The following is a 26,491-nucleotide window of genomic DNA, read 5'->3' as shown; positions in this document are numbered from 1 at the left end:
CAAGGTGAATAAATATTGCTAACATACATCAATGACATACGCAAATACGGAAACCAAAACACCATGATAATAAAACTAACAAAACAAAACCCTTACACCTGTGAGCCGGACAAGTGGTTTGGAGAATGGATGGATGGATGGATCTTCTATCTATCGATCTATCGATAGATAGGGTGGATGGATGGATGGGTAGATGGATGGATGGATCATGCACTCTGGGAAGTTTGTTAACAGGAGAGCAGAGCTGGAATCTAGCTAGGGGTGGTGAATTTAAACTGGCTTAGGGTAAATATTTTCTAGTTTTTATTCGTGTAATGTTTTTTGCTCACAATACTGTTCCAATAGGCTACTGCCGTTTGTTATTTCATAGCTTTAGATCATTTCATTACAATTCATACATATGGAAAAATAGTAACAATACTGAATGAATAGAATAGGTGTGTCCACGTAAACAGCCATACAATGCCAGTTACTATATGCAACCCTACATATGTTTAAAGCTATGGACAGCTCTTCCAATCCTTACCTAGTTGCCAAGGCAACGATTGGCTTTTGTTCTTTACTTTGTAAAAAAAAAAAAAAAAAAAAAGACCATTCTTACAACACAGTCCGGAGGTTGCAAGTCTTGCAACAGTTATGTTGGCATAACTGTTGGTTATTTACCAACATTGACTCAATCCAAAAAGAACGTTTCGGCATACTTGTTAAAATATTTTTCATAGTAGCCTATCATCTCTGAATTATCATATTTCCCAATGGAAAAAAGGCCTAGTGTTTGTTTTGTGTGTGGGTGCGGCCTCTTCTCAGAAGTACTGGCCTGAGGAGGTTTTTTTGGGGGCGTGAGAGAGAGAGTGTATTTATGAACTGCACCCGGAATCGCGGCCTGTCTTCTACATACTGCCTCTACAGAACAGCACTGTGCTATTAACAACACGCAACAGGTATGTGCCTTCCTTTAGCCTCTTTTCTCTTTTCCCAAACTTTGTCAGCAGCTTCAAGGTTAATAGATTTAACTTCGGTGTATGTGTTTGCATGATATTCAAATTGTGTAAATGTGGCTGATGAGTTTTGCCTATTGCAAACATGTTGACATGAAGGGCATCTTTAGCGTTTTACAGATATTAAACAAATACCTGGACAACTTTGTTGTAGACAAATATAGAGTTTAGACTTTTGCTAACTTTAAACACATGCCTTCATGTGATTCACAGGCACGGTAAAAAACACAGGCCTGTTGACGAGTCTAAACTTGCAGTGTTCAAGTTCGTTTGAGCACAGATTGCACAATTATAAATTGTTACTTTGGGAAGAGTTTAGATTAATCTGTACCGTAGTTGTTTAGGTGTATTCTTATGTGCATTCTAACTTCTAACAAAATATATCTGAGGTAAAATGTATAATGCACCCAAACTTCCAAAGCCAATAACATTGGGAACTTTATTTGATTTAACATGCATCCCTGATAAGAAGAGCGTGCATTCATTACGCTTAACATAGTGTTACTTATTAATATCATATTATCATGCTTCCACTCTGGCTCACCATTCCCATGCAATGGGTGTGGTGGTTGGTTTCATGGAAGAGTGAGTCATAAACCCATGCTAGCAGTATTTATGTAGTTTTTAAAACAACATTGACCAAATGTATTGGTGTTTTCAAAGAGAAGTCGTTTTACCTTTATCACTCAACTGCACCCATAAAGACCGATTACTTTTTTCAGTATTTGTATTTCATATTAGTTTTATGTCAGAGCTATCGCTGCATCTGAAATTGCATACTGTCTGAGCAGGTACACACACCCAGACACCCACACACCCAGAGAAGTAGGCAGCCGTTTTTGCTGTGGCGCCCTGGTTGGGAGCAATTGGGGATTAGGTGCCTTGCTCCTCAATCATTTCCTGCTGGTATTGAGAATCGAACCCGCAACCTTTGGGTTACCAGTCTGACTCTCTAACCATGACAGCCCCAATGTGGGTAGTATGAATGAAATCCGGATGTACTTCATCCACCATGTGTCATGTGACCTACCAGCGTCAGTTGCGTCGATTCACTGGCATTCATAAATCTTCCTGTGGCCTCATGGGATTGTAAAGTGTCCATCAAATGAATCTTGGTGGAAGTAGTAGGTCATCAGGGTACTTTCACCATCTGGTTTCCACATACTACTTTTTTGCCATTTTATGTTTATCGCATTCATGTTTTTGGCATTCTATATAGGAGGGAAGTATTTAATTTTGGATGCAGCGTATATCTTCTAATGGAAGGATTGAACCGTGCATTCAAGATTGTGGGTTTTCTTAATAAAGTAATGTTTTAAAAAACATCTGTCTGTTAACAATATAGCATGGCCAATTGTTATTTTCTGTCAAATTAACAATTAGGGCTGTCACTTTTGAGAAAAATCTAATTCGAACGGATATCAAATACCAGCCTATGTATTCGAATATATTCGAATATCTATTACCCCCCCTCCCCTCACCCGCCGCGCGCGCGGAGAGAAAAAAAACGTCAATCGAAATTTTACTAACAGTTTGACAGTCATAAACAGGACTCCCAAAATTACACTTATAGGACTCATATCTGCAAATAAACCTAGCCTTTACATGTGCATCTGCACGGTGCCGACCGGTTGTGCAGGAAAGTATGCAGTCATACGATGTTGGACGCCTGGCGATGCTCTGGCCGTCTGCTGCGCTTCTGGGGCGGTTTACACCTGGCCACTTCATGCGTTTGCTCAGATCGGATAGCTATCAAAACGATTCCATTTACACTTGGTCACATAGGCCTAAATGTGGTTTAAACCGGATATAAATCCGATCTTCAATTCAAATCTGCTATATGCAGATTTAATGGATTTAATGTCACCGAAAGCAACAGATATGAGCTGCATTTTATTGATCATCAGCTAACATCAAAGACTGCAATAAGAGAGAGCGGCAGCCCTGGTAAGATCTTTTCGTTTCTTTACTTTTAATGAAGATTTTATTGTGTGTAAGCGTCTGCGACTTACTTTCACTTTGATTTGCGATAGTTTGCACGTTGGCTTGATGCTTGATGAATAGATCATCTGCGGTGATGCGTGTTGCAGCGCGCCGTCATATCTGACTATAACATAGCAGCCTGTAACACGCTTTCAAAATAACACGCTTTTTTTTAAATAAAAAGCAAACGGTCTAATCATAGACTGTAAAAAATGCGCTAGACATGGCACTTTAAAAACCGAATAGTTTATTTGAAGTTCGATTACGGATATTTCACGTCATGTTCGAATGCATATTCGAATATCGAATAAAAAGTGACAGCCCTATTAACAATGTATTCTCTCTGTTTAGATTTCAGAGATCATGGATGTAAGTACATTTTATCCCCTCAATAATTCTATCTAGTTTAGTACAAAAAGTAGCATGCTATAATAAGTTCAATTATGTTCTCTTTCAGCTTTCAGATGCCCTCGATTTTTCACAGCAAAGCAACCAGCAGGCAGGAGGCCCAGTATGGCCTGGCCAGCCAGCTAACCCCGCCTTGCCTGGCCAACCAGCTAACCCCGCCTGGCCTGGCCAACCAGCTAACCCCGCCTGGCCTGGCCAACCAGCTAACCCCGCCTGGCCTGGCCAGCCTGCCAACCCCGCTTGGCCTGGACAGCCTGCCAACCCCGCTTGGCCTGGACAGCCTGCCAACCCCACCTGGCCTGGCCAACCAAACCAACCAGCATGGCCTGGACAGCCCGGGCAGCCTGGGTGGCCTGGACCTGCACCACAAACCGGCCCTTATGTTGCTCCTAACGTAGCTCCAAAATCACTAGTGAGATGTTTCACTTTTCTTGGCTTTGTACAAACATCATAGAGTTTGTTATATAGAATACATTTTAAATGCCTTGGGCTAGTAAACGACTAAATATTTTAATCTTGTTAAAGTGAACGGTCTGTGTCAAATACAGTAGGGTACAAAGGGGCTAAAGGCACACCTTAAGGAAAATGTTTTTCACAACTCCCATAGTGCATGATTGCAGAATATATATAAAAATATATGTTTTTATTGAACATTACATCCCATGTTCGGTGTAAAAGGCACCCAGTATCAATACAAATACTTTAGCTAAATCATCAAAGCTTTATTAGGACACACATGGTCCAAAAACACAAACAATAAAACAGACAAATACAGAAAAACAAACAAGAGTCCACAATATCACATATTTAAATGGGTTAAAACGGCAATGGTTCCACTTACTGGAGAAGAACCTAGTTCAACTTAGTGCTGGGTTTGTCAGTGTTGAAATCATACTGTTTGCAGTCCGTTAACCTACACATGCATGTGTGCATGATATTGTGCAGCACAGCAGAACAGGTGGGCACACCAACACTAACAAACATTTGGCTTGCACTGCTCCATCGTGGCACATCATTATATGCTACATTGAGTTTCTGCATGCTGCTCTTTCTGTAGCGCCGCCATAAATGTGTTACAATATGCTCTAAAAGTGTAGTCTTCACAGAGTCTGAGCACACATACAATTTTCGAATCAACATATTAGTTTGTGCATACATCATACAACACTGTCTATAAATGTCCCTATCATTAGACAGGTCATCGTTCTATAATGTCTTAAGTATTTAGCCTCATTGCATACTTTAATGACAACACCAGGAAGAGAGAAGACAGGACAATGTCAGGACATGTTTCATGTCCTCCCTACTCCTAGCAATCATAATATAACTCTTCTTTGCATTACATTTCATGTCAAAGTCTGAGCCATATTGAGAGCAAACTCTCAGTATCTGTTGAAGGCCAGCACTATATGGACAAAAAAAATAAAAAAAATCACCAAATTGTCAACTTACATCTAGTGGTTGATGATAGTGTTACCAACCATACACCCTGTTCCAAAGCTTTTTAGCAGCTTTGATAAATAGACAGTCCATAAACATTAAAAAGAAAGGGAGACAAAATGCTTCTCTGTCTAACTCTATTGCTTGTAACATTGAATGGAGCAGACACCGTGTTACCCCATTTTACATGCAGTGAAAAAGAGCGTTCCAAAAAGCCAGAATTCTCACCAGAAATGTAGGAACTCTTCTGTTGTGTAACTTGTAAAAACACACCAAAATTGTGGCATTATGCCTGTAATACAAATCTTAAATCTCCTTTAAAGCAAAAATACACACATCTGTGCCATTTTAAGGTTTAAAACCAAACTAGTTGTCAGAGGTCAGGACAAATTTTGCCATAACCTTGGATAAAATACTGGCTGGTAATTATCCATACTATTTATTTTGCCAGCTTTGTCTTTAACAATAGGCACTAACATAACAGATAAAATAGAATCAGGTAAAATACAATGAACTCAAAAAAAAAACAGTAAAACAAATGGCAATCAAAGGAGTTTCTACTCACAAATTTGAAATGTTTAGCAGATATCTTATGCACAGGTATCGTGTAAAGCGGATGTTTTGGAAAGTGCTGTTGCAAGTTTTTGTGCCATCTAGTGGTTAAGAGGAAAATAAAATAAAATGCTCCTTTTACCCCAGTGTGCCTTTAGCCCAGTTGAACCCTAATGGTTTTTGATTTCTGCTAGTTTACTCAACATTTACTTTTCTTTTCTTTTTTTACAAGACTGTGCCATTTGACCTCCCGCTACAAAGTGGAGCCTTTAACAAGATGCTCATCACCATCACTGGAGAGGTCAAACCCAACCCTAAAAAGTAAAAACAGCAATGCACACACACACACATAAAAACATGACAAATTATTACATACACTCAAAGTATTTAGGCCTAAATTTAACATCCGTGTATTGAATTGCATATAAAATTCCCATCCATTTGGATTACACAGTTTTAACATAAACTATTTAAGTTAAAGCAGGTTTAGGCAATTTCGGAGAGGCTTGCAATAGTAAGCTAGCTTTGAAAGCATAAGATCCCACTCTCCCTTCAGAGCGTCTCCTACAAATCACATGAACGCACACAGCCAGAGCAGAGTCTTCAAAGCATCTCGAGAGACGGCATTAAATCACCTCATGTATCAAAGTAACATTACAATAATAATGCAATACAATACAATAACAACTTTTCTGCCACCTGACTGCTGCTGCTTCATTTCACCATTGATAGGATTGTTGGCATATAAACGCATAACAGCTCCAGGTAGAACATCACTGGGTAACATTGCGTAATTATGGTTAATTAATTTGATAATATATGTCATTAATGTCATATATGTCAGTAAAACAAAAACAAAAGCATGGCAGAGTTTATTATTAACTATTTAATTTGATTTAAATCATATTTTCATAATGCATTTATTAAAATGTATTTGAATCAGCATAAACCTGTTTATTGTGAAGTTACGTTTATTCCGTTAAAAAGTATGAGCATGTTTAATATATGGTTTGCTGTGGAACAATATTCAGCTAGTTAAAATGTATGAGATTGAAAAATTTTTTTATTTATTGATGAGAAATATATAAACCTGGTTCTTGTGTATTTAAAACGCACAGCCAGTTTATTAGTACCATTACAGAAACCTCTTTCTTAACGGTTTAATTAATGTATGACTGACAAATATGCATCACATTAAGTTTATGAGTTTGTTAAAACTGTAATGCAAATGGATGTACATTTTTGTATGCAATTTAAATACATCATAAATTTAGGCCCAAATACTTTTTAAGGGTAATATACATCATAAAGTACATACTATATTTTGTTTTGTCACCACATTTTGGTTAAAAATGAGAAAAACACGCATTTTGGCTTGTAAATAAAGGGATTATTGTTACCTAGAACATACATTAAATTAAGTTAAATTATGAAATTAAACATGGCCACTTTAACCATCGTCATAATTGTCTAACAATTGTGAGAATCTCCTCCTTTGTGCATTCCCTGTGTATTATGTGTGTAATCTTGTTTTTTTTTCTCTCCTCCAATTAGTTTCACAATTAATTTTAATAGAGGCAATGACGTTGCGTTTCATTTAAACCCTCGCTTCAATGAAAGTGGAAAGCAAGTGATTGTGCGAAACAGCATGATTGGAAACCAATGGGGAAGAGAAGAGCGAGAGGTTCCCTCCTTCCCTTTTGCCCCAGGAAAGCCTTTTGAGGTGAGCGTGGCATGGGTTTTATTTTAATTAAACAAATGTCTTAAATATTTACTGTTCGGCCCTCATTGTGTGTAAAGACTTTAGAGAATAGATATAGATATCAGGTAAGAACAGAAAAGAGGTCCTGAAATACCATCACTAAAAAGTACTGCAACAAAGCAGACAAAACAAGATCGTGCATTTGTCTCCTGCCACGTTTGGTCAAAAACTGTTCCACGCGTGTTCAATTGTAACTGATTAAAATTGTTTTGATTTTCAGATGAAGATCTTATGCACTGACACTGAATTCAAAGTGGCTGTGAACAAGTCGCACCTTCTGGAGTTCAAACATCGGATCCGTGAGCTCAACCAGATCGGACGTCTTAGTATCTTCAATGATGTCACCCTCACCTCTGTAAATGTGGAGACACTGCAGTGAAATCATACTGCCGATTCTGTAACAGTTTCATGTCTTTTGACAATGACATATGCAACCTATTCAAGCACTTGTGAAAGTTATTTTACCTCATTTTTTAAACGCTATATGTCAACAAGAGTTTATATTTACTACAAATGTTAGAGTGATGTATATCTGCATGCAAATTTTTCTCAATGCTGTAGTTCGCTTTGGTACCTCTAGGTGGGTCTGTTATATCTGGGTAGGATTGGGTTGTCATAAGGTTCAGTGGCAGAGATAAAAGGAATTAATATTTTACATGAACATGATACTGATGATGATGATGAGGATAATGGCGGAGGTCATAGTGGGGAATGTGATAGTGGCCAATCAAGAATAATGCATAATTAATGTGAAATTAGAACTGGAATAACTTTATGAATGTAAGTTATCTTCAACCGTAACCAGTGCCAAAGATGGTTCTTCTTGGTATAAAGATCCCATGATTAAAGAAACAGCTGATGTAAACATTGAGTGCTGGGCATGTAATTACAATCCTCTGTGAGATCTGTGTAGGACACTTTTATTGGCAGCTCCTAATATATAAAATAACAGCAGTGTAAACTGAAGTCAAGGCAGTGTTACATTTTTAATCATGGAAACAGTCTGTCAGTGTTGTTGTCAGAGACGCCCGGACAGAAATCTAATAGAACTGACCTCAATTATGCAGAGGTCTATTTATATAGTGCCTGAAGCACCTGATGACTTCAAAGAGTTGAGCCCTGTTGCAACCCACAGATGAAACCTCCAACATTGTATAAATATGTGCATCAATTTTAAGAATGTTCCTTTGGGTTGTGAATGTGCCTCATTCAGTCTGGGACTTTTCAGAATCAGGGATACATGCATGTAGAGTTAAACAAGAAGATATATATATATATATATATGTTTTTTTTTTTACTACAATTGTATTAGTTTTCAATGACCCTACACGTTTGATTAAAGTCATTAAACCATCAAAAAAATGAGAATATATATATATATTTAATATATTTTAAATATGAAGAACAAAACACTAAACATAATCGGTTATTAATATTTTGTTGGTTCTCTTGTGTGTTTGCACGTCTTCACAATTTCTTTGTGGGCAAAAATAATGTCCGCACAATTTGACATGTTTCAACATGTTAAAACGATTGACTCCAAGCACAACTATGCAAAATGCTTACAAAATATGTAACACGTTTAAAAATAATAATAATAATAAGTGAATAAAGGGTGAATATGTCGATTTTCCTAAGCCAGACTTCACATTTGGCCACAACTAGACTATATGAAAGTATGCTCTTGTTCATTTTAGCCCAAAAAGTGAAATAGTATAAAGTTGTAGAATGCCTTAAGATTTTTTATTGTATTTCTCTATTTTGTTAAAAATTATAAGTAATTAAACACAAACAAAACAAAAATATTCCAATATATCCTTGAAAATCAGAATGATTACAAAAATCGTTAAAATCATTCGATTGGGCAGAAAAGTTACTGGTAATAAGGACATATGTTATTAATTGTTACCCCAGTAGAATGTATAAATGTATGTAATATAAAAACCTACATTGTGCCCATCCCAAGCAGTTCTATTCTGGGTGGGTGCGTGCACGCTCTCTAGCGTGCCTTTATGCGCGTGCTCGTAATAAATGAGGCAGTGCCCGCTGCGCGTTCACCTGATCTGATCACACACACACTGAAAAAGAAGCGTTGAGTCCTGAAGGACACACGACTTAAAATTTGGACAAGATTATATGAATTCACTGCAGCAAAGACAGAAGAACAAGGCGACGAAGAGTTTCCCCCTCAGCAAATGATTTCACTTCTCCATTTCGACTTTTATTCTATGTTTTCTCAGGTCAGTTTTTATTCTTTTATTTCCTCATGTTAGGCTTATTGCTCCTACGTGTCAGTCATAAATACCTTTATCTGTGGCGTTACCAGAGTTTAAATGGATTTATTTGGCATCTGAAGTGATTTAGATGTAGCATTTATGCAGTGTTTTTCCCTGTTGACTCGGTTTGGCATATACTGAGCGGAACTAGCATTTAAACGCCTCCAAAACAGGACATGTATCCTTAATAGAATCTAAATGACTTATATTTGATCATTTATTGATTATGCATGTATATTTAAATGCATACAATCGTTTAAGTAAGTTACTCCCTTTTTTTTATCTCCTCTAGAGAGCAGATGTATGTCATGGCGTTTCTGTCAGTTAGCTTTACTGCTAATGAGGAGAGACGCAGTACTATCACACTTATTAATGTGAGTTATATATTTTTTTTCCGAATTATATGTATTTATTTGTCAGTTTCATCATTTTAAAAGAGTGTAAATAAGTGCAGATTACTTGTGTTTATCTTGTGGTCCCTAATGAATAACTTTGACGACTTTTTTTTTTTTTTTTTTTTTTGGTGCAATGGCCAGTTCCTAGTTTAAGTTTTCCTGTTTTCCATGTTTATTTTCATTTAGCTTTCAGGTTTGTTTTTATTATTTTAATGAAGTGTGTCTTATACTGTCAGATATACTGAATTATAAGTGTTTTTGGTGGTTTTCAAGAAGTCACATTTGAAATGACTTTCTGACTCTTTTGAACTCTTTCAGATCACCTACAAATGAGAATTTGGCAAACATGCTGAATTATACCCATCATAAGCCATATTATAAGGATATAATCACAACAATATGCTAATTGTATGGTTATGATTTCTCTAGAGATCTTTCTACCACATCTAACTTACTTGCTCTCGTTTAACACAAACACTGACACATCATGTGCATTAGTTGACCTGAGAAAACATGGTAAGATATTGGATGTGAGCGAGACGCTAAATCAGCAAAGAACTTATAATGTTTAACTAACGTTACTTAATTAGATCTGAACTTTGCCCCTGTGTATGGCGTTGATACAAGCATCTCAGTTATACCTGATGCAGAAATTATTTAATCGATTTGACCAGATATCTTAAATAAATTTGTTTGCTTATGAAATGCATAGTCTGTCTAAATTAAAAAATACTTAAACTATATATTATTATTTTTTTACACTCTGGCCTTGGTTATGAGACACTTAAACATAACCTTTACTGAAAATGGTCAAACAAAAATAACATTGATCAATCTCAAATTTTTTGTAGTTGGTACAAGTCTGCTTTCCTGAAGACATGCTTTGTTGCCAAATTTTGATCTAAAGCCTGGCTTGTTTTTAACAGGTTAGTTGTTACCAACATTGGGCTGATCTGCAAGCCTTGTTTTTCCGTAATGGGGGGGACGGGACGGGGGGGACGTGGAATGAGCGTTTTGAAGCTCTACAGTTTTGGTAATTGCAGATCAGGAGTGCAAAGAGTGGCTTTTATCTTTCGCTGGTCAGCTGTTATGTGGCATGTCAAAACCAGGCCATACATCCCGTTATAGACGTGATAAATGTTCTCACGGTTATTTGGCAGATGGTGTGTGGGGTAGTTTTGTTTGTGGTCGCAGCCATTTTCTGCTGTCCTTTTGTTATCCGGAAGGCCATGTTTTTTGTGCATTCACTTTTTCAGGTTTTTCATTTCAGGTGGGTCAATGAGATCAACTTGTCACCCAATGTTTTTTTTTCTTCTAGAAGGTTTTTAAATCTAGATTTCAGTCACAGCTTGAGTTGCAGAATAGCCTGTGAAGTTGTTTACAATACACAACCCAGAAAGTCCAACATCACCAACCAGTGCTTAATGACTGGTTAGTGTGATGCATTGCAGAGGCATACCATAAATGTATAGTGATGACATGCAAATTAACTTTTTAGTGTTTTGTCAAGTTTTTGTAGTTATGCCACAGAAATCTAGCATATAGTCTCAGACCACGTCTTATGAGTCCTTTAAACAATTCCCCTATTATCAGACCATTCAAGAAGGTTGGTTGATTTGGCACGTAAAAGTATTGATTTAAGCAACCGGTGTCATGTTGAAACGTGCAGAATTGCGGCAGCATCCCTCCTTTGGCGTTTTTCTGTCTGCCTAATGCAATTCAGTGAGAATATACCTAGTTAAGTGAACGCTTCATAAAGCACAATTGAGCACAGCCACCTGTTTGAATGCGGTGAGCCCTGCGGCGCTTGCGAGGGAAGTCTGACAAGTGGACAGCTTAAGAACCTGTTTGGTCACTCGTCCTGCAGGCTAAAGGGAAGTGTGAAGCAGAAAGGTGTATCTTACCTCACTCTGCAAACCACTGAAAGCTTTTATACAAGCCTCTCACAGGGAAGAAGAAATACCCAGCAGGTTGGGACAAGCTTTTGTCTTGAACATACACAAGTCTGCTGAATGGTGTGTGTGGTTTGGATTGGATTGCCTTCTTTCGAACTGGGGTTCAGTGTGTTTTTCATCAAGCTTGAAATGCTTTGAAGTGTTTGTGTGGCAAAAATGTTAAACCGTGGCTGACACACTCTGCATTATTTGGGCGGCACGTGGAATCCAGAGCCTTTGTTTTTCACAATTAATAATGCAGTCTTAATGCATGCTGTTTTCCCGTCTACCTCAGACCAAGTCTTTTTGTTCTGGCTTGACATGATGGTTTTGCCTAATGTTTATAGGCATAAATGCACAACAGGGATGTATTAAACTGCATGCTTTTAAAGTCCAGCTAGTCTCTGGCTTGCCTGAATGACTAATGTACTGAATAATTGGGCAAAGGAAAAAATCCACTTCAATAAGCTGACCTCACTCATGGACGATGATGTATTACCGGTAGTCATTCAAAATGTAGTGGACCGTCACTAAAGTTAGAATTTTTATCAGATTAAAATGTATGTGCTGATAGACACGATCATCGAAACGTTTGTGGTCAAGTAAAAAAAAAAAACAAACGTACTTTTAATTATATAAAGAACCCATCAAAAGTGACAATAAAACATCTATTTCAATAATTCATTCTATTCTATTCATTAATGAATCCTGAAAAAAATTTATCATGTTTGATAATCAGAAATGTTTCTTGAGCAGCAAATCATCATATTAGAATGTAGTAATGGAGTAATGATGCTGAAAATATAGAAATATTTAGCCTGTAGTAAAATGACATTTTAAAATGTATTCAGATAGAAAAAAAACTTTATTTAAATTGTAATATATCACAATATATTTTTTTCTAATGTATTGTTGATCAAGCAAATGTAACCTTGCTGAACATAAGACGTCTTTCAAAGAAAAAAAAAAGAACAAATCTTACCGACCCCAAACTTTTGATTGTAGTTTATGTAAAAGTCATATAAAGTTGTCATATTTGACTCGTCTTTCATGCACAAGTCCACATTAGAGTACTTTTTGTGCATGCTAAACTCGCATTTCACAGGGAGTGACTCATTGCAGATGGTCTGTCGATTCCTAAGAACATTAGCGTAGCTGGAACACCTCCTTATTGAGGTCATGCGGCTGTGTTCACATGTCTGCTCATTACAGACGTTTATGACATAGGAGAGCGAGAGAGAGGACAGATAGCAGTTATAATGGTAACAGATTTGTTTTGGATCGCCGATTGCACAAGGTGTGGGCAGCCTATCGGGTTTCAGCTGGCGAAGGGTTCAAAGGCCTGCTTTTGTCTGAGGTCATGCAATGGACCTTGTGTATATCGGTGCTGTATTTTTATGCTGCCTGTGCTTGCTGGTTGCGTTGGGTTGGGCCGTTGATATGCCTGTTGACCTGACCTAACTATTCCTAGTATGGTGTCAGAATAGCAGCGTAGTATTTGGCAACCGGACGCTTCCAACATGAACACACCCTTATTGTGGACGGTCCTTCAAAGTGCCAGAAGCAATTATAGAGCATGTGTGAACTTCTATCAAGATGTGAAATTCAGAGCTGGGGTTGTTGGGTAATCGGAGGCTTTACTGGTAGTTGTTGATGTCTTATTTTGTATCCAACTGAACTACTGTTAACCTCTTTCGAAGTTCAATCTGCTGAGTGGTTAACACTGGTTGGCTCATGGATTATAATAAAGTCTTCTGATATCATATGCAAACATTGCTCTCAAACAGACGTGTGTATCTACTCAAACACTCTTTTGTCATGATAATCTCATGCTAAAATGGATTCTTTATAGATTCAGTATGTTGCAGTTATATTTCTAAGTATTTTTGACTATTGAATTTGTAATCAATTTGGACATACAAGTCTGATTGTTGACTTCTAGCCTAAACATTTATTGAGTTTTAAACGTCAGCAGCACATATAACAACCATGTAGCAATCAAAATAACAGAGGACAGGGAGGGCAAAGATAATCGCAAGCTTGTTTGTGACCCAAGAACGTGTAAGAAGGCAATTTGAGAAGGCAAATCATTGCACAATAGCACCACAGCCCATCTGCAGCTCAGTTATGGGAAAGAAAACTCCCAAGTGCTTTGATTTGAAATGGGACCAAATCACATTTTAAAGCCGATTCTGTGCATTGAAAAATACATTGGCTCTCTTTGCTGGATTTGAAATAGAAAACAAACCACAGTTACTTCAACGTTTTTGAAGAAGGGAAGTTGTACTGAAGAACAGAGAAGTGAGCCTCAGTCTGCTGAAAGTGAAATGTTGGATGTGCTAAATTTTAGGACAACAACATCAGTGCACTCTAGTGTTGTCAAAAATATTGATATTTCGATGAAATATCTGGAACTTTTATTTATTTTTTATATGGTAATTCACAGTTTTTAATCGCAAAAACCCATACATTTTACAGTAAAATTATATATGTGATGTTAAACCGTTAACAGTTTTTCACTGCATATGGTTAGATAACCAAGTTAACCATTTAACATGTTTTTACTGTAGCATTTTTACTTTATAGTTTTAAGTCCTTGCACTTGTTTAGTTTCTTCCCCATTCGTGATTTTATTGCAAAGGGCATCTATTTGTAATTATTGTGAGTGCAAAAAGAGTAGTTTTTTTCTTTTCTTTTTCAATTCATATATTTATTTATTTGAATAGAATTGCATGGATAGTACTTTTTACAAAACTAGAAAGTATACTGTGCTAAGTATGTGAATAACCTGGCTGCACAGAATGGCTGGGTGACTTGCTGTGTGAAATACTGTATCCTTCAGAGTTTAATTTCATGTGTGATGAATGCACTGTCTGTTACTATTATCAACTGCAGTTAAATCTCTTGATTTATCATTTGTTTAATATAAATATTTGGAAATTAAAAATGATTAAATCACTAATTTAAAGTCTCCCTGTAGTCAATAGTTGTATCCCTTCACCAAAATGCCATATTTAGACGCGTTTTCTTCATTCCTTAGAATAGCTTGAATGTAACTCTACACCCTTGTCTCATTTAGTATATGTGGTTCTATGAATATGCAAATTAGCCCCGCCTCCACTCACTCCAGCTCAGAGATCCACTTGTTGACGATAACTCGTTGACCTGATTGGTTACAAGGTAGTTTGTGACGTCAGAAACTCCAGTGATTTCAAACTGCGTTTTTGAGACTGTCTTTGGTTCACTGCAGTTTTAAGGAGAAAATACTCAGCAATGGTACTGACTTATGAATTTGCACATGGTTTGTTTTATAGCATATTAAAAACACCACATAGACAGACACAGCATTAAAAGCTTGTTTTTCACCACAAGGGGACTTTAAGCATGCAGTGTAGTGAAGTCATGTGACACCAGTGTAACATGCTACTCTTTTAAATGTTTTGAACTGTTTTGAATATGATAAATATTTGGCAGCATACTTTGTAGTGTGCAGTATTTTAGAGTTGACACAACTATACCATGTACCGTTATCCCTTTTAGTTTGGACTTGTTGCTCCAAGACCCTTTTAACAAACTCAAAGGCTCCTCTGTTTAAGAGAGCAGCTGAAAATTCTTGGGTTTGTACCATGAGAGGTGCGTGGCTCTTTGATTTATGCTCTTATGTTTTTACAACGTCCGAGATCTGGAAAGATATATGAAAGCCATTGTAGCAGCTGGTCTGTTTTAGACGGTCTGGAAATGGCATTGTGTAAGCTTAGGAGCCGCCCCACCTCTCCTTTTGAATGAGTGCCATTGTTTTTGGAAAAGCTTGAGCAAGTTCAGGTAAAGGAAGTGCGATATGAGAAGTTCCCCGGGCCTTAAAGAACACCATGCGTGTTGTGTGTATATTTTAGTATATTTAATTTAGTTCCTATTGTCTTGCATTTTGTTTTGCTTGCATCACTGCTAGCAAAGTTTGTGCGCACACAGATTCTGCACTCAGTCCCCGTTCTTCAGCGAAGGTCCAAAAGTATTGATTATCTTTGCCATTTATAGGCATGCAAGGATCTTGAATAGCCCATTGGCTCCTTATCAGACCTGCGTTTATGTCCTCTGGCAGGCGCACACGTGCTTGTAAGCGGAGCCCTCCTGTCCCGGCCAATCACAGCTGCTTAGGTGAAATTCTGGAGGGTGTCAGTCAGACCAATAAAACCACGTGCTGTGCTGAAGACTGTGTACATACTATCCTCTGTAATGGAATACTGTGCAAATGTTGAACCGGAGGAATTTACAATGCATTGACTTGCCGAATAGCTTGGATGAATGTGAGTATACTTATGTAATTTAAGTGTAAAAGAAAGAAAGATGTAAACTATTTCGTGCTATCTGTTAGGCAGTTACTCATTTGTGGATCCGCCCCAGGAGCTGCATGGACATGAGTACTCGGAACACACGGATAGAAAGAGGAAATGAAGTTATCTCTGCTTTGTTTTGGTCTCTCCTTTGAGACTATGTAATCTTGTCTACTGGTGAGCTCAGCCAGTGTCCGTTTTATTAGCAAGTGTTTCGTTGAGGACGTATGTTGGGACATGGGGGTACTGTTCCAAAACAATTTTTTCTTGTTTTATCTGCTCTTCATGGGTGAAGTATCTCTTTGAAAACAAACTGCTTGGCTGCTTTTCTAGCCCCTGGAGAGGGAATGGGCATAGATTCAGAGACATGTGTTCTGTTCAGCATGTGCACGTTTCTGTTTTATTTCTGCTTCCAGATGAGATTGTCTGTCATAATCAGAAGAGCTGTAGTTTGACCTTCAGAATGTGAATCTTTTTTAAAAATAATTTAACATGTTACATGATATACTACTATAGCAAGTAGTGTGTATATATATATATCATATGTGTGCGCGCGTGTATAAGATTGTGCATTAAATTCTTAACAAAATGGTGCTGTGGCCCAGTTTGTTACCAAATCAGGTTATTAAAGCTTCTTCCCATCAATGTTCACTGTCTCTTACTGTATGTAGGTTTCTGTGTCTCTCTTTGTGATGGCCTAGTTATTTTGGAATTACACCGTGGTTACCGCAGACCTCATAGGCTATTTAAGGTAAAATTAACGTTTCCAATAGGCTTTGAGGATGCACAATTACTTTATATAGTCTAGAGGTCAATCTGTGATGCTTTGATGTAGGGTTGTCACGGTAACAATTTTAGTCGGTACCATCGCAAAAACTATTCTATTGTAACAATTTTTTATATTAACACTTTTTTTTATATTAACACTGCATTACAATTAACAATTAGCAGATTTAATGCACAGATCTATTTCGACACATCAGATTTTTGTGTCTGTCTGTCCATTGTCAAACATCGCAATTTCAGATTCAATCCCACATTTTAATAGGGTTGTTTGTCACTCCCGAAAGTTTGCAGTGTACTAATTTAAATTATGAATAGGTTATACAGTAACCGAGCAATGAACGCTCCTTTAACCAAAGCTGATATCTCTTGCGTTCAGCTGCAGCCATTAAAATGCTGCCTATACTGTACAATGAATCTCTTATTTACATCATCTTTATACGTTGTTGGTTATAACAAAACGATGGAACTGCAAGCGTGCAGAGCTCACGCTGAGCAAACCGGTATATCTGAGCAGATTCAAACTTATTCCAACTTAAACGCCTCTGATGGGCATTTTTTTCACGCACTCAACAAACATGTTTATGATTGGCTACAATGTGCAATGCTGCAAAAACACATTGTAAATAGAAACCTTTGATGCTCTTCACAGAGCGATTACACAAATACAGACAGGAGCGTTTGAAAGTAGTGTCTATCAGAGGTTACCGGTTTGACACTGTACTCAATACCAGCCTTTCTGCAGTACCGGTAGTATGGTTACTTTTTTTTAGTTCACAGCATGTAGCCATTGCTGCAAGTGGTTAGAATTATCACTACAAAATGGCACTAAAGAACCTATAGGGCATGTTTTGTTCACCACTAACCAGTGTGCAGAACCTTTTAAAACCTAAAGTGGTCATTCAGTGTACAGCATATTGCTGTTAACTGTCAAAAATGGATTTTGCTTAAACAGATTATTCTTAATAACGGTTTAGGTCATAAACAGTGTAAGATTATGAATATAAACTCACTCGGTTACATTTATATTTTGCCTTTTTTATGCTAAAAAGTGACTCTCATTAAGAATACTACAACAAAAGCTTTACAACCCCAGGGATACAGCAACAAGAGACATGCTGCAGTAAAAGGTTTCAGAACTGCTTAGAAAATACCCAAATATGAGCTAGTACAGAGATGTACGCAAGACCCTGTGAAGCCACAGAAAGTGAACTGAGAGGAGTTGGGAGTTTTAATAGTTAATAGTTCAATAGTTAGTCAAGTGCTCACGGAAGAGTCTTTAGAAGTTTCCTGGTAGAGAGAGCTTCAGCTGTTCTAATGGATGCGTTTACTACTGATAGAACTGTACAAACTAATAAAAATATCTGCAATAAATGAACTATACTATAAAAAACTGTAGTTGGGAGTAAGTTTATACTATTAGGGTCTTATGTTTCAAAACTGTCCTTGTATAGCCTAGAATGTACATGTGTATTCAAGTTTGAAAGCCAAGCTGTTCTCAGTTTTGTCCATCAATGTTGTTTTGCAGTGAGGCTGGAGTCCTGAGCTCTTCTGTTGGGAGACATCGCTCGTACTGGAGGGAGGAGCCTAATGCCTCAGAAATGTGAAACTATCAGTTACTGCTACCCCACCCCTTACCGGGAACCACAGTTACGAGCCTCCAATCCGCCATCAGTCTGGAGGTAATTAGTACTTACTGCACTCAAAGCCTATACATGACATCACACATTTTGAGGGTAATTTGATGGTAATTCACTCACTTACATTTGTTTAGATAGACTGAATCCACTTTGGTTTCTCCTGTTCATTTCCAGAAAAACAACATAAGCTCTCTTTCATCTGTTCACCATCATCACGGATGTCGACCTCCTTCAGGGATGTTTTTCATTATTTTGTTTGGACACAACAGCCAACATCAGCCCTCAGCTAAATGTTTTCATAACAAAAACTTTAAAGTTGTTTAGAACGTGTATATTGAATTTTGTGCTGAGCGGTGGTAGAACTGTTAGCACACATTGAGCCATGGTTCTCATGTTGGCAATTTCCCATCCCGTCTTGCTATGGCAAACAAACTTAGGTTTTAGCATATTGTGCTATCCAGTGGGTAGAGAAAAACAAGCTTTTCTGTATGCGTCCAGCTTCACAAAAAAGTGAGATCCTGTTCGCATCTCACCAATAGTTACCCCTCTGTTGTTTTGTCCCGCTAAGCTACGGATACATAAGCTATAGACTACGGCGACACATGTGGTGAAGTGTGCAGACCCAGATGCTCAGCCTTTTCTTTAGGAAGAACACAGTGTTACAACATAATCGGAGCAATGTAGTCTTCATAATCGTGACCTCATCCTTGTTCAATTTTTTTATTTTTTTCTCCCCCCAATCAGTTTACCAGGTCTTCTGGCAGGCCCCTTATAGAGGAAGTCATGAGCGTTTACAAGAAGACGTCATCCTTTACATTACTCAATCTGATGTTTTGCTTTTCACTTGTGGGTATTTGTTTTCTTTTTACATAATGTTGTTGTGCTTTTTTGCTCTTAAATTCTCATTAGCTCACACGTGTGTTTTGGCCCATGGTCTTAAGGAAACTCTGAGTTGTGAGTGTGTTGAGGGCAAGGGCTGGGCGGCAGCTTTATGTTGTTGCCAGGTTGTGTAATGAGTAAAAATCAGCATTTGAGTGCCAGATAGGAGCTGGCGTGCCTCCAGGGTAATCATACTCCGGTCCAGCAATGGTGCTGCAGTGTGTTTCTGTGCAAACTGGGAGGTTCTTTAGAGGTTTTGAAGTAATCAGTACAGTGCTACAGTCTCTTTTATGTGGTATTTTGTCATCCATCAATACAAAAGTCAAATTAGATGTTTAACTTTTATTTCATGAACAAGAGGGGGAAGCTAGCTATCTATCTAAATCATTAGCTTTTTATTTCAGTGGTGACCTTCTAATCAGACTACCATGTCTTTTATGTCTGGTCAAGTTATTTCCAACTGTTGAATTTATGTACATCTAAAGTGAATCTATTATTTTTTTTTAGCTTTGCTAGCACAAAAAAAAATGTTGTGAGAACAGGAAGTCCGAGGCAGGGTTGTACCAGGAAATGTGAGTGGCTTCGATTGTCCATGGATATGGGTACACTGTTGACTTGCCTTTTGTGTTGTCCCTCTTTTTATCCAAGACAACAGCTCAACCAAACGATTTTGACCTTAGAGATTGGCCTCTCCCGCTGCTTTCCACAAAGGAAGGTTGGCACAGGAGGAGATGTGCTGGGCTATGCAAGCTTTCCAAGTACACACCAAATGCTATTCTCTCTTCTCAATGGACATGGCACTTTTCATGTTTGCCATCCAATAAATGGCTGCAACCCACATACCTCCTCCCTTTTTGAGCAAGCCTGCCGCCTTCCACTCTCACTTTGGCTCTGAAATAGCTGTCCACACTGTCCGAATGCCATCCCATGGTGTCACGTGAGAATCCCTTGTACCACTTTATCAGGTCTAAATCTGCAGTAGAAGAATGCCTTATATGCACTTATATGCATGAGAGTTCAGTCCTCCCACACATAGATACTGCTATTGGTGGTGCTGCAGGCTTGTTTGTAGGGCAGCTGTGTCTGTGTCAGCTGAGTGCTTGTGTTAGAGCCCAGCTGTGTCTGGACCTGGGTGGCTCTGCTCCCATTATGTCAGCCTAAGGGCCAGAGGGAACAGCTAGCCCTTGTGCTCACTGTGAAACTACTTTTGCTGGAGGAGCTATTTGCCATTTTGCATACGTTTTACAACAAACGGAATCATCAGACCCAAACGCATTCCTAAGCACCTGCTGCACTGCACTGACCATTTTAGTGTTTTACAGCTAATGTGCTTGAACAAAATCCACTGTTGTAATGTTATGAATCGAGCACATTTAAAAAGCTTTTTTGCTTCATTGAATAGAGACATGCATCTTAAAGAAATGGTTCAGTGGTTCCCAACCCTGTCCTGGAGGACCCCCAGCACTGCATATTGTGGATGTTTTCCTAATGAAACGCACCCGATTCTACATATTAGCTCATTAGTAAAGACTCCAAGACCCCAGATGGGTGTGCCAAATAAGAGAGAGAAAAAATGTGCAGTGTTGGGTTACTGCAGGATCAGGGTTGGAAACCACTGAAATAGTTAACCTGAAAATGAAAATTAGCACTTTACTCCACCTCATGTTTATTAAACATTGTTTAACAGAATATGCTGCTTTTGTCCATACAGGGAAAACATGTAGTGACCATGGACTGTCAAGCTGCAAAATGTACAATTATAGCAGTCCCTTCAACTTGGCCCATATTTTAAGTCTTGTTGTAGTTTAAATGAATGGGCTTAATGGTGCGTTCTAGTCCTCCTGGGGAGTTCGTACGCACAATGTGGGAAGTCGTGTTTACGACGACCGGTACGTTCAGTCACTTTCGTCTGAGTAAGATGGCGGAGTACTTTCTCTTAATTATTACACAAAAATACAGCGAGTTTCTTAAACTCTAGTTCTAGAAAATGAAGAACAAAGATTTGCATAAGGTGTGCTTTGTTTTTAAAAAAAATGTTTTTAGTTCATTTATGAAGCCACTGAAAACTTTGTTGCATATTACATTGTTATTTTATTGATATTTTATAATGCTATCATATTCTGTCCAGGCAATTAGCTAAATAGAAAAGCCTGACAAGCTAAATACCTTGTATTGTGGTATTCCGCCATGTTTCTCAGTAACACGCCCACAACTCGTAAAGATCGGAGCTTAGAGAAAATCATGAGCTTCCCACTGGTATTTACGACATTGTGGTGGCGTTCAACTCGTAAATACGATCTATATGAGATAAGGGTGTCACGATTTTTAAATAGAAATCGACAGAAATTAAGTCACAATCTCGAACTTCAAAATAAAAAATGGAATCATCGATGCTGCCACGCCCCCATGTCACGTTCGGTCGGCTTTGTCAAGCGGAAAAAAACGCGCGTTGAAGTGTTGCGAGTCAACCTTCTCTAAAGGGGGCCGCACATCGGTCGAAGCGTCGCGTCTATGACAACTCGAGGTATCGCACACCGGACGAGAAGTGCCGCGTCGCGTCTGACAACTCAAGATATCACACACCGGACGCGCACTTTCTCAGTTTATGGCCTGCAATATGTTTAAGAACATTATGGAATTAAGATCATGTCTGTACTATGTTATGATTTTAGGGCAGGCTACTGTACAATTAAATAGCCTATACGTTGCTTAGTCTGCAGTCTGAATTCACTTTATCTCAGAGTGTCTGTTAACTTAATGAATTGAGAATATCACCTGAAAATCCGATAACATCAGCAATTTTCATTCAACCAGCTGATTTATGTAAATTAATTTAAACTAAATGTATATTGCACCACAGAGTGAAGTCAATGACGATTTGAGGCAAATAAATGTAAATTTAATATAAAACTATGTAAATGGTGCTCTGTGGCGCCACGGACAGACGGCGAATGGCGCCTCCGGTGGGTGTACACTCATAGAGAATGTGTTCGAATTTTAAAGACGTGGCGCTGCCCGATGCATAGATTTATCTGTTAAACCAACAACTGTTTCTTTTGTTGTGAACTTGACGGCAGTCTTCATCACAGAAGATGACAGTTACAAAAGAGAAACTAGATGGCAGGTTATTTTGCTTAAGTTTCCAGTTGACTGAAGATGCAAGTTATTGTTACATTATGTTCTTAATAAATGTTTTAAATTTGACAATGTAGTGTGATACATTGCGAATACATTTTAGATATGCATAAAAGTCTGGTCTAAAAATGGCATAGCAACCTGAGCTTAAAAAAAAAAAGTAAAAATCGAGAATCGAACCGTGACCTTAGAATCGAAAATTTTATTGAATCGAGGTTTTGGAGAATCGTGACACCCCTAATATGAGATGACTTGAATGCACCTTAAGTTCTACTTGACCAAAATATTCCTTTAAGATGGATGTGCATCCTTTTTTAAGAATTTCTTTCTTGCCATTTATCTTTTATCTGCCCTTTAGTGTAACAGTGTAGAGGAATTTGTTTTTGAAATTCTCTGTTTTTTTATCCCTTTTGTTTAGGTTTTCTACCATGCATCTCAAGCCATACCCCAAACCACAAGATAAGGAGATACATCGGGAATCTGTGCATGATGTAACAAGAGGCCTCCATGTCGACCAGCAGGGAGTGTTTAGGAAAGAGTGGGGCGTTCGCCAGTCGTGTGGCCTCATGGGCTCATCTGGCAACGGTACAGCCAACCGGTGTCCCCTCAGTGTCATCTCCACCAACACCCTCCGATGTAGCGCCAACAGTGGAAGCAATGCGCCAACTAGAGTTGGTGGAACCCGCAAGAGCAGAGCATCCTCTGTCCCAACATTTACTACTTCTTTAGTTCTACTCTCACCTTCGACTGGTTTGGAGAATGATGGAACTCTTAGGATCTACCAAGGAGAGGATGCAGAGGGATCTTTGGATATATGGGCTGTCATTAAACCTGGGAACACAAAAGAGAAAATTGCCATTTTTGCAGCTCAGAAGTGCGGCAATACTTGCAATAGTGTTATTGAAAACACCTCAACACCTCAAGAAACAGAAGCCATTGCTCCAGAGCTGCGGACTGTCTCTGTGAAAAACAAAGGCTGCTGGGATGGTGACTGGTCTGTGGCTAAGCGCAGGAGGAGGTCTGGAAACCCTGAAAAATCGAAAAGTGTAGAAGCTCCTTTACCAAAACCTGAAATACAGATCGTGTCTCAACAAGAGGTCCTCAATGAGAACATCAATCCATGTCAAGAAGTTGTAGAGGATGCTGTCAGGATGGAAGAAGAGGATGAAAAGATTATCTCTGTGGTGGAGATGGTGGCATACTTGGAGCAAAGAGCAAGCGACCAGCAGGTTAGCTCTAAGCCCCCATCCTTACGAAGCACCAGCAGCATCACTTTGTCGAAAGTTGGAACCATCCCTCAGCCTGCAGAGCAGCAGTCCAAGGTTGCAGAACAGCTGGAGGACCAGGATGAGGAAAGTGAGTCTGTTCGAGTCCTGGATTTGGTGGCTAAGTTGGAGTCTCAGTGCCTGAGCAGACAAAGCCTTCGGGAAGGTGGAGGAAACCTCTCTCGAAGCAACAGCTTACAGAGGAAGGTGGGGCGTGTGCTTCTAGCAGGGTCAGAACCTTACCTACTGCCATCACAGCCAGTGTCACCCTCTGTCCCTCAGGACTGTAGAGCTGAGAGTGTCCCACCGGAACTGGGTAGTGATTTAGACGAGCTGCGTTACCCATCTAAGACCCTTGAGGTGACAGAGGCCTCGCAGTGTGGGCTTGATAACTGTGCCCTTAAGGAGGAAGAAAGACAGGGAACTAGCACAGCTGTTGAGATGGTAAATAACCTGCAGTCCTCGCCAAAGGATGCCAGCTCAGAGTGCAATGAGGAACCACTACCAGGCATTTTGTTTTTTGCCAAATCTTCTCAGCCTCTGAAGGAGCAAATCTTATCAAAGAGCAAATCTCAGAACAAAGAGCCTTCTCACATCGAGTATTTTGAGCCTTCTGTGGACACTTCAGTGTCTTTCAGAGAGGAGAGCAAAGATGGACTTGTGGGTGAGCAAAATCATCAAATCTTTGAGGAGACAAAGGGAGTAGAGACTTGCGTAGTTAATCAGGAGACTGTGCCTTATCCGTTCCGCCGCCTAGTGTCTCATGAATTCCTAGAAACTCGCTTCAAGATCCAGCTACTTTTGGAGCCTCAGCAGTACATGGCTTTCCTGCCTCACCACATCATTGTAAAGATCTTCTGCTTGTTGCCTACTGAGAGCCTGGCTGCCCTCAAGTGCACCTGCCATTACTTTAAATTTATCATTGAGAGTTATGGCGTACGGCCAGCAGACTCTCGTTGGGTTAGTGATCCACGCTACAAAGACGATCCCTGCAAGCAGTGCAAGAGGCGGTATGACCGTGGTGATGTTTCGCTCTGCCGTTGGCATCATAAGCCCTACTGCCAGGCACTACCATATGGCCCGGGCTACTGGATGTGCTGCCACAAATCTCACAAAGACTCACCTGGATGCAACGTGGGAGTTCATGACAACCGCTGGGTCCCTGCCTTTCATAGCATCAACATGCCAATTTACAAGAAAAACAGGGACACTGACGAGGACTCATAGTTTGCTAGAAAGACACATGCATTGTGCGTTTCTGTAAGAGTGACTAGTTTGAATGGGCTATGCGTTTTCTGTGCCTGCGGGTTGCCAATGAGCATGTGCGCTTTTGATGTATAGTGCTTACAACCAGGTTGCTGAAACTAATAAGAAATTGCTGGGTCTCTGTACTTTTACTCTGCCAACCAATCAGCAGTTCTCCTGTCGAAATCCCTCCTCAGGTCTTTAATGTTGGTCTGCACTTTAACCTTTTAAGATTGAATTTTGCAGAGTTCTATCTGGGTACTGCTTGATGATTTTTACTTCGAGTAAGCATTAATGACTAACTTATTTTCTCAATCCACCCACCATTCTTTTTCTGTTCTTCATGACACACCCTGGCACTTCCTGCACTGATGTTGACCCAGCCTTGCAATATTAAACACTTTTTGAGAATTCGTTCTGTTTATCTCCCTGTGTACTTGCAAAAATGAACTCTTGGCCAGTAGGGTTATTGAGTTATTGATATTTGCTCCATTTCCCCATCTTCCGACCGTTATCATCTCTTATAAGTCCTGGGATATAAGGTGGCGCAATGGCTTCACGACTTGATGGGATTGACTTTTTGAGATTGTTTTGAGCCCAGATGTTTACATTGTACATAGCACAGAATCCTATATATCATAACGGTGATGAATGATGGCACGAGTGTGACGAAATGCATTTAATCTTAATATGGGGTGAAACGCCTTGTACTTTTTATGCTAACTTTGTGTATAAAGATATCTATGTGAAATGGTCACTCTTGTTCTGCAGTGGGACTCTTCTGATTAACCCCTGTGAACAGGTAGTGCATATTCTTCTCAATTTTTAAGTATTGGTATGTATGACGTATTGTTTCTTGACTGGAAACATTTGAATGTGGGAAGAGTATTTCTCCATTTTGACTGTAACTAACTGAACACCATCTGAAAAAAAGAGAATTGCAGTATACTGTTTTCCAAAGTGTGTCAGATTTTTAAAAATTATTAATGACATTGCTGTGCTCTGCCTGTTAAGGCATTTTACTTCAATAAAGTATATCTTGAAGAATTTGTAACCCATGTTCTGCTCTCCTTTTTTGTTTTTGTTTGTTTACAGTTTGAATCCACAGAAAACAACCTTACACACAGTATGCCAGTTAGCCTTACATTTTCTTTTAGATTAGTGTAAACACTGAGTGGGTAATTACTGGCTGATAGGTATTCATTTTTGGACATATGTCATTTTGTACATGAACTATTGAAAGGCACATCAATTTAATTCCCAAACTTTGAATCTATTTATCTTTTAGCTTTTATTTAGGATTCTTACGTTTCAAGTTGTTTCGACTTTAAATGCACGTTTTTGAGTGAAAGATACTGGATAATAAAAAGCCTGCACATTTCTGTTGGTTTCCAATGGAGAAAAAAAAGAGTTATGCCTTGTATTTTAGTAAGCTGGCAGTAAATGAACATGGTAATGAGTTTTT

The 26,491-nt window shown here is 38.8% G+C and overlaps 2 protein-coding genes across 4 annotated transcripts; both read left to right on the top strand.

The window, feature by feature from the left end:
* Positions 1-501: 501 nt before the first annotated feature.
* Positions 502-8,008, top strand: lgals3b (lectin, galactoside binding soluble 3b). Its single transcript, XM_079633156.1, has 6 exons — positions 502-941; positions 3,333-3,350; positions 3,439-3,801; positions 5,614-5,702; positions 6,936-7,104; positions 7,364-8,008. Exons 2-6 carry the CDS (start codon positions 3,345-3,347, stop codon positions 7,520-7,522), a joined length of 786 nt encoding a protein of 261 aa, XP_079489282.1. The 5' UTR covers positions 502-941; positions 3,333-3,344; the 3' UTR covers positions 7,523-8,008.
* Positions 8,009-9,095: 1,087 nt separating this feature from the next.
* Positions 9,096-26,080, top strand: fbxo34 (F-box protein 34). 3 transcript variants are annotated; one of them, XM_079633150.1, is made up of 4 exons: positions 9,096-9,383; positions 9,712-9,793; positions 18,391-18,544; positions 22,935-26,080. In XM_079633150.1, exons 3-4 carry the CDS (start codon positions 18,453-18,455, stop codon positions 25,006-25,008), a joined length of 2,166 nt encoding a protein of 721 aa, XP_079489276.1. In that variant the 5' UTR covers positions 9,096-9,383; positions 9,712-9,793; positions 18,391-18,452; the 3' UTR covers positions 25,009-26,080. The 3 variants fall into 3 exon arrangements, with proteins under 3 accessions (XP_079489276.1, XP_079489277.1, XP_079489278.1); XM_079633151.1 differs by lacking the exon at positions 9,712-9,793 and having other exon boundaries at positions 9,109-9,383; XM_079633152.1 differs by lacking the exons at positions 9,096-9,383; positions 9,712-9,793 and adding an exon at positions 15,918-16,052.
* The last annotated feature ends 411 nt before the right edge of the window (positions 26,081-26,491 follow it).

This window comes from Phoxinus phoxinus, assembly GCF_949152265.1.
Source record: "Phoxinus phoxinus genome assembly, chromosome: 13".
Classification (NCBI taxonomy): Eukaryota; Metazoa; Chordata; class Actinopteri; order Cypriniformes; family Leuciscidae; genus Phoxinus; species Phoxinus phoxinus.
This window is presented reverse-complemented; position numbering and strand designations above follow the sequence as displayed.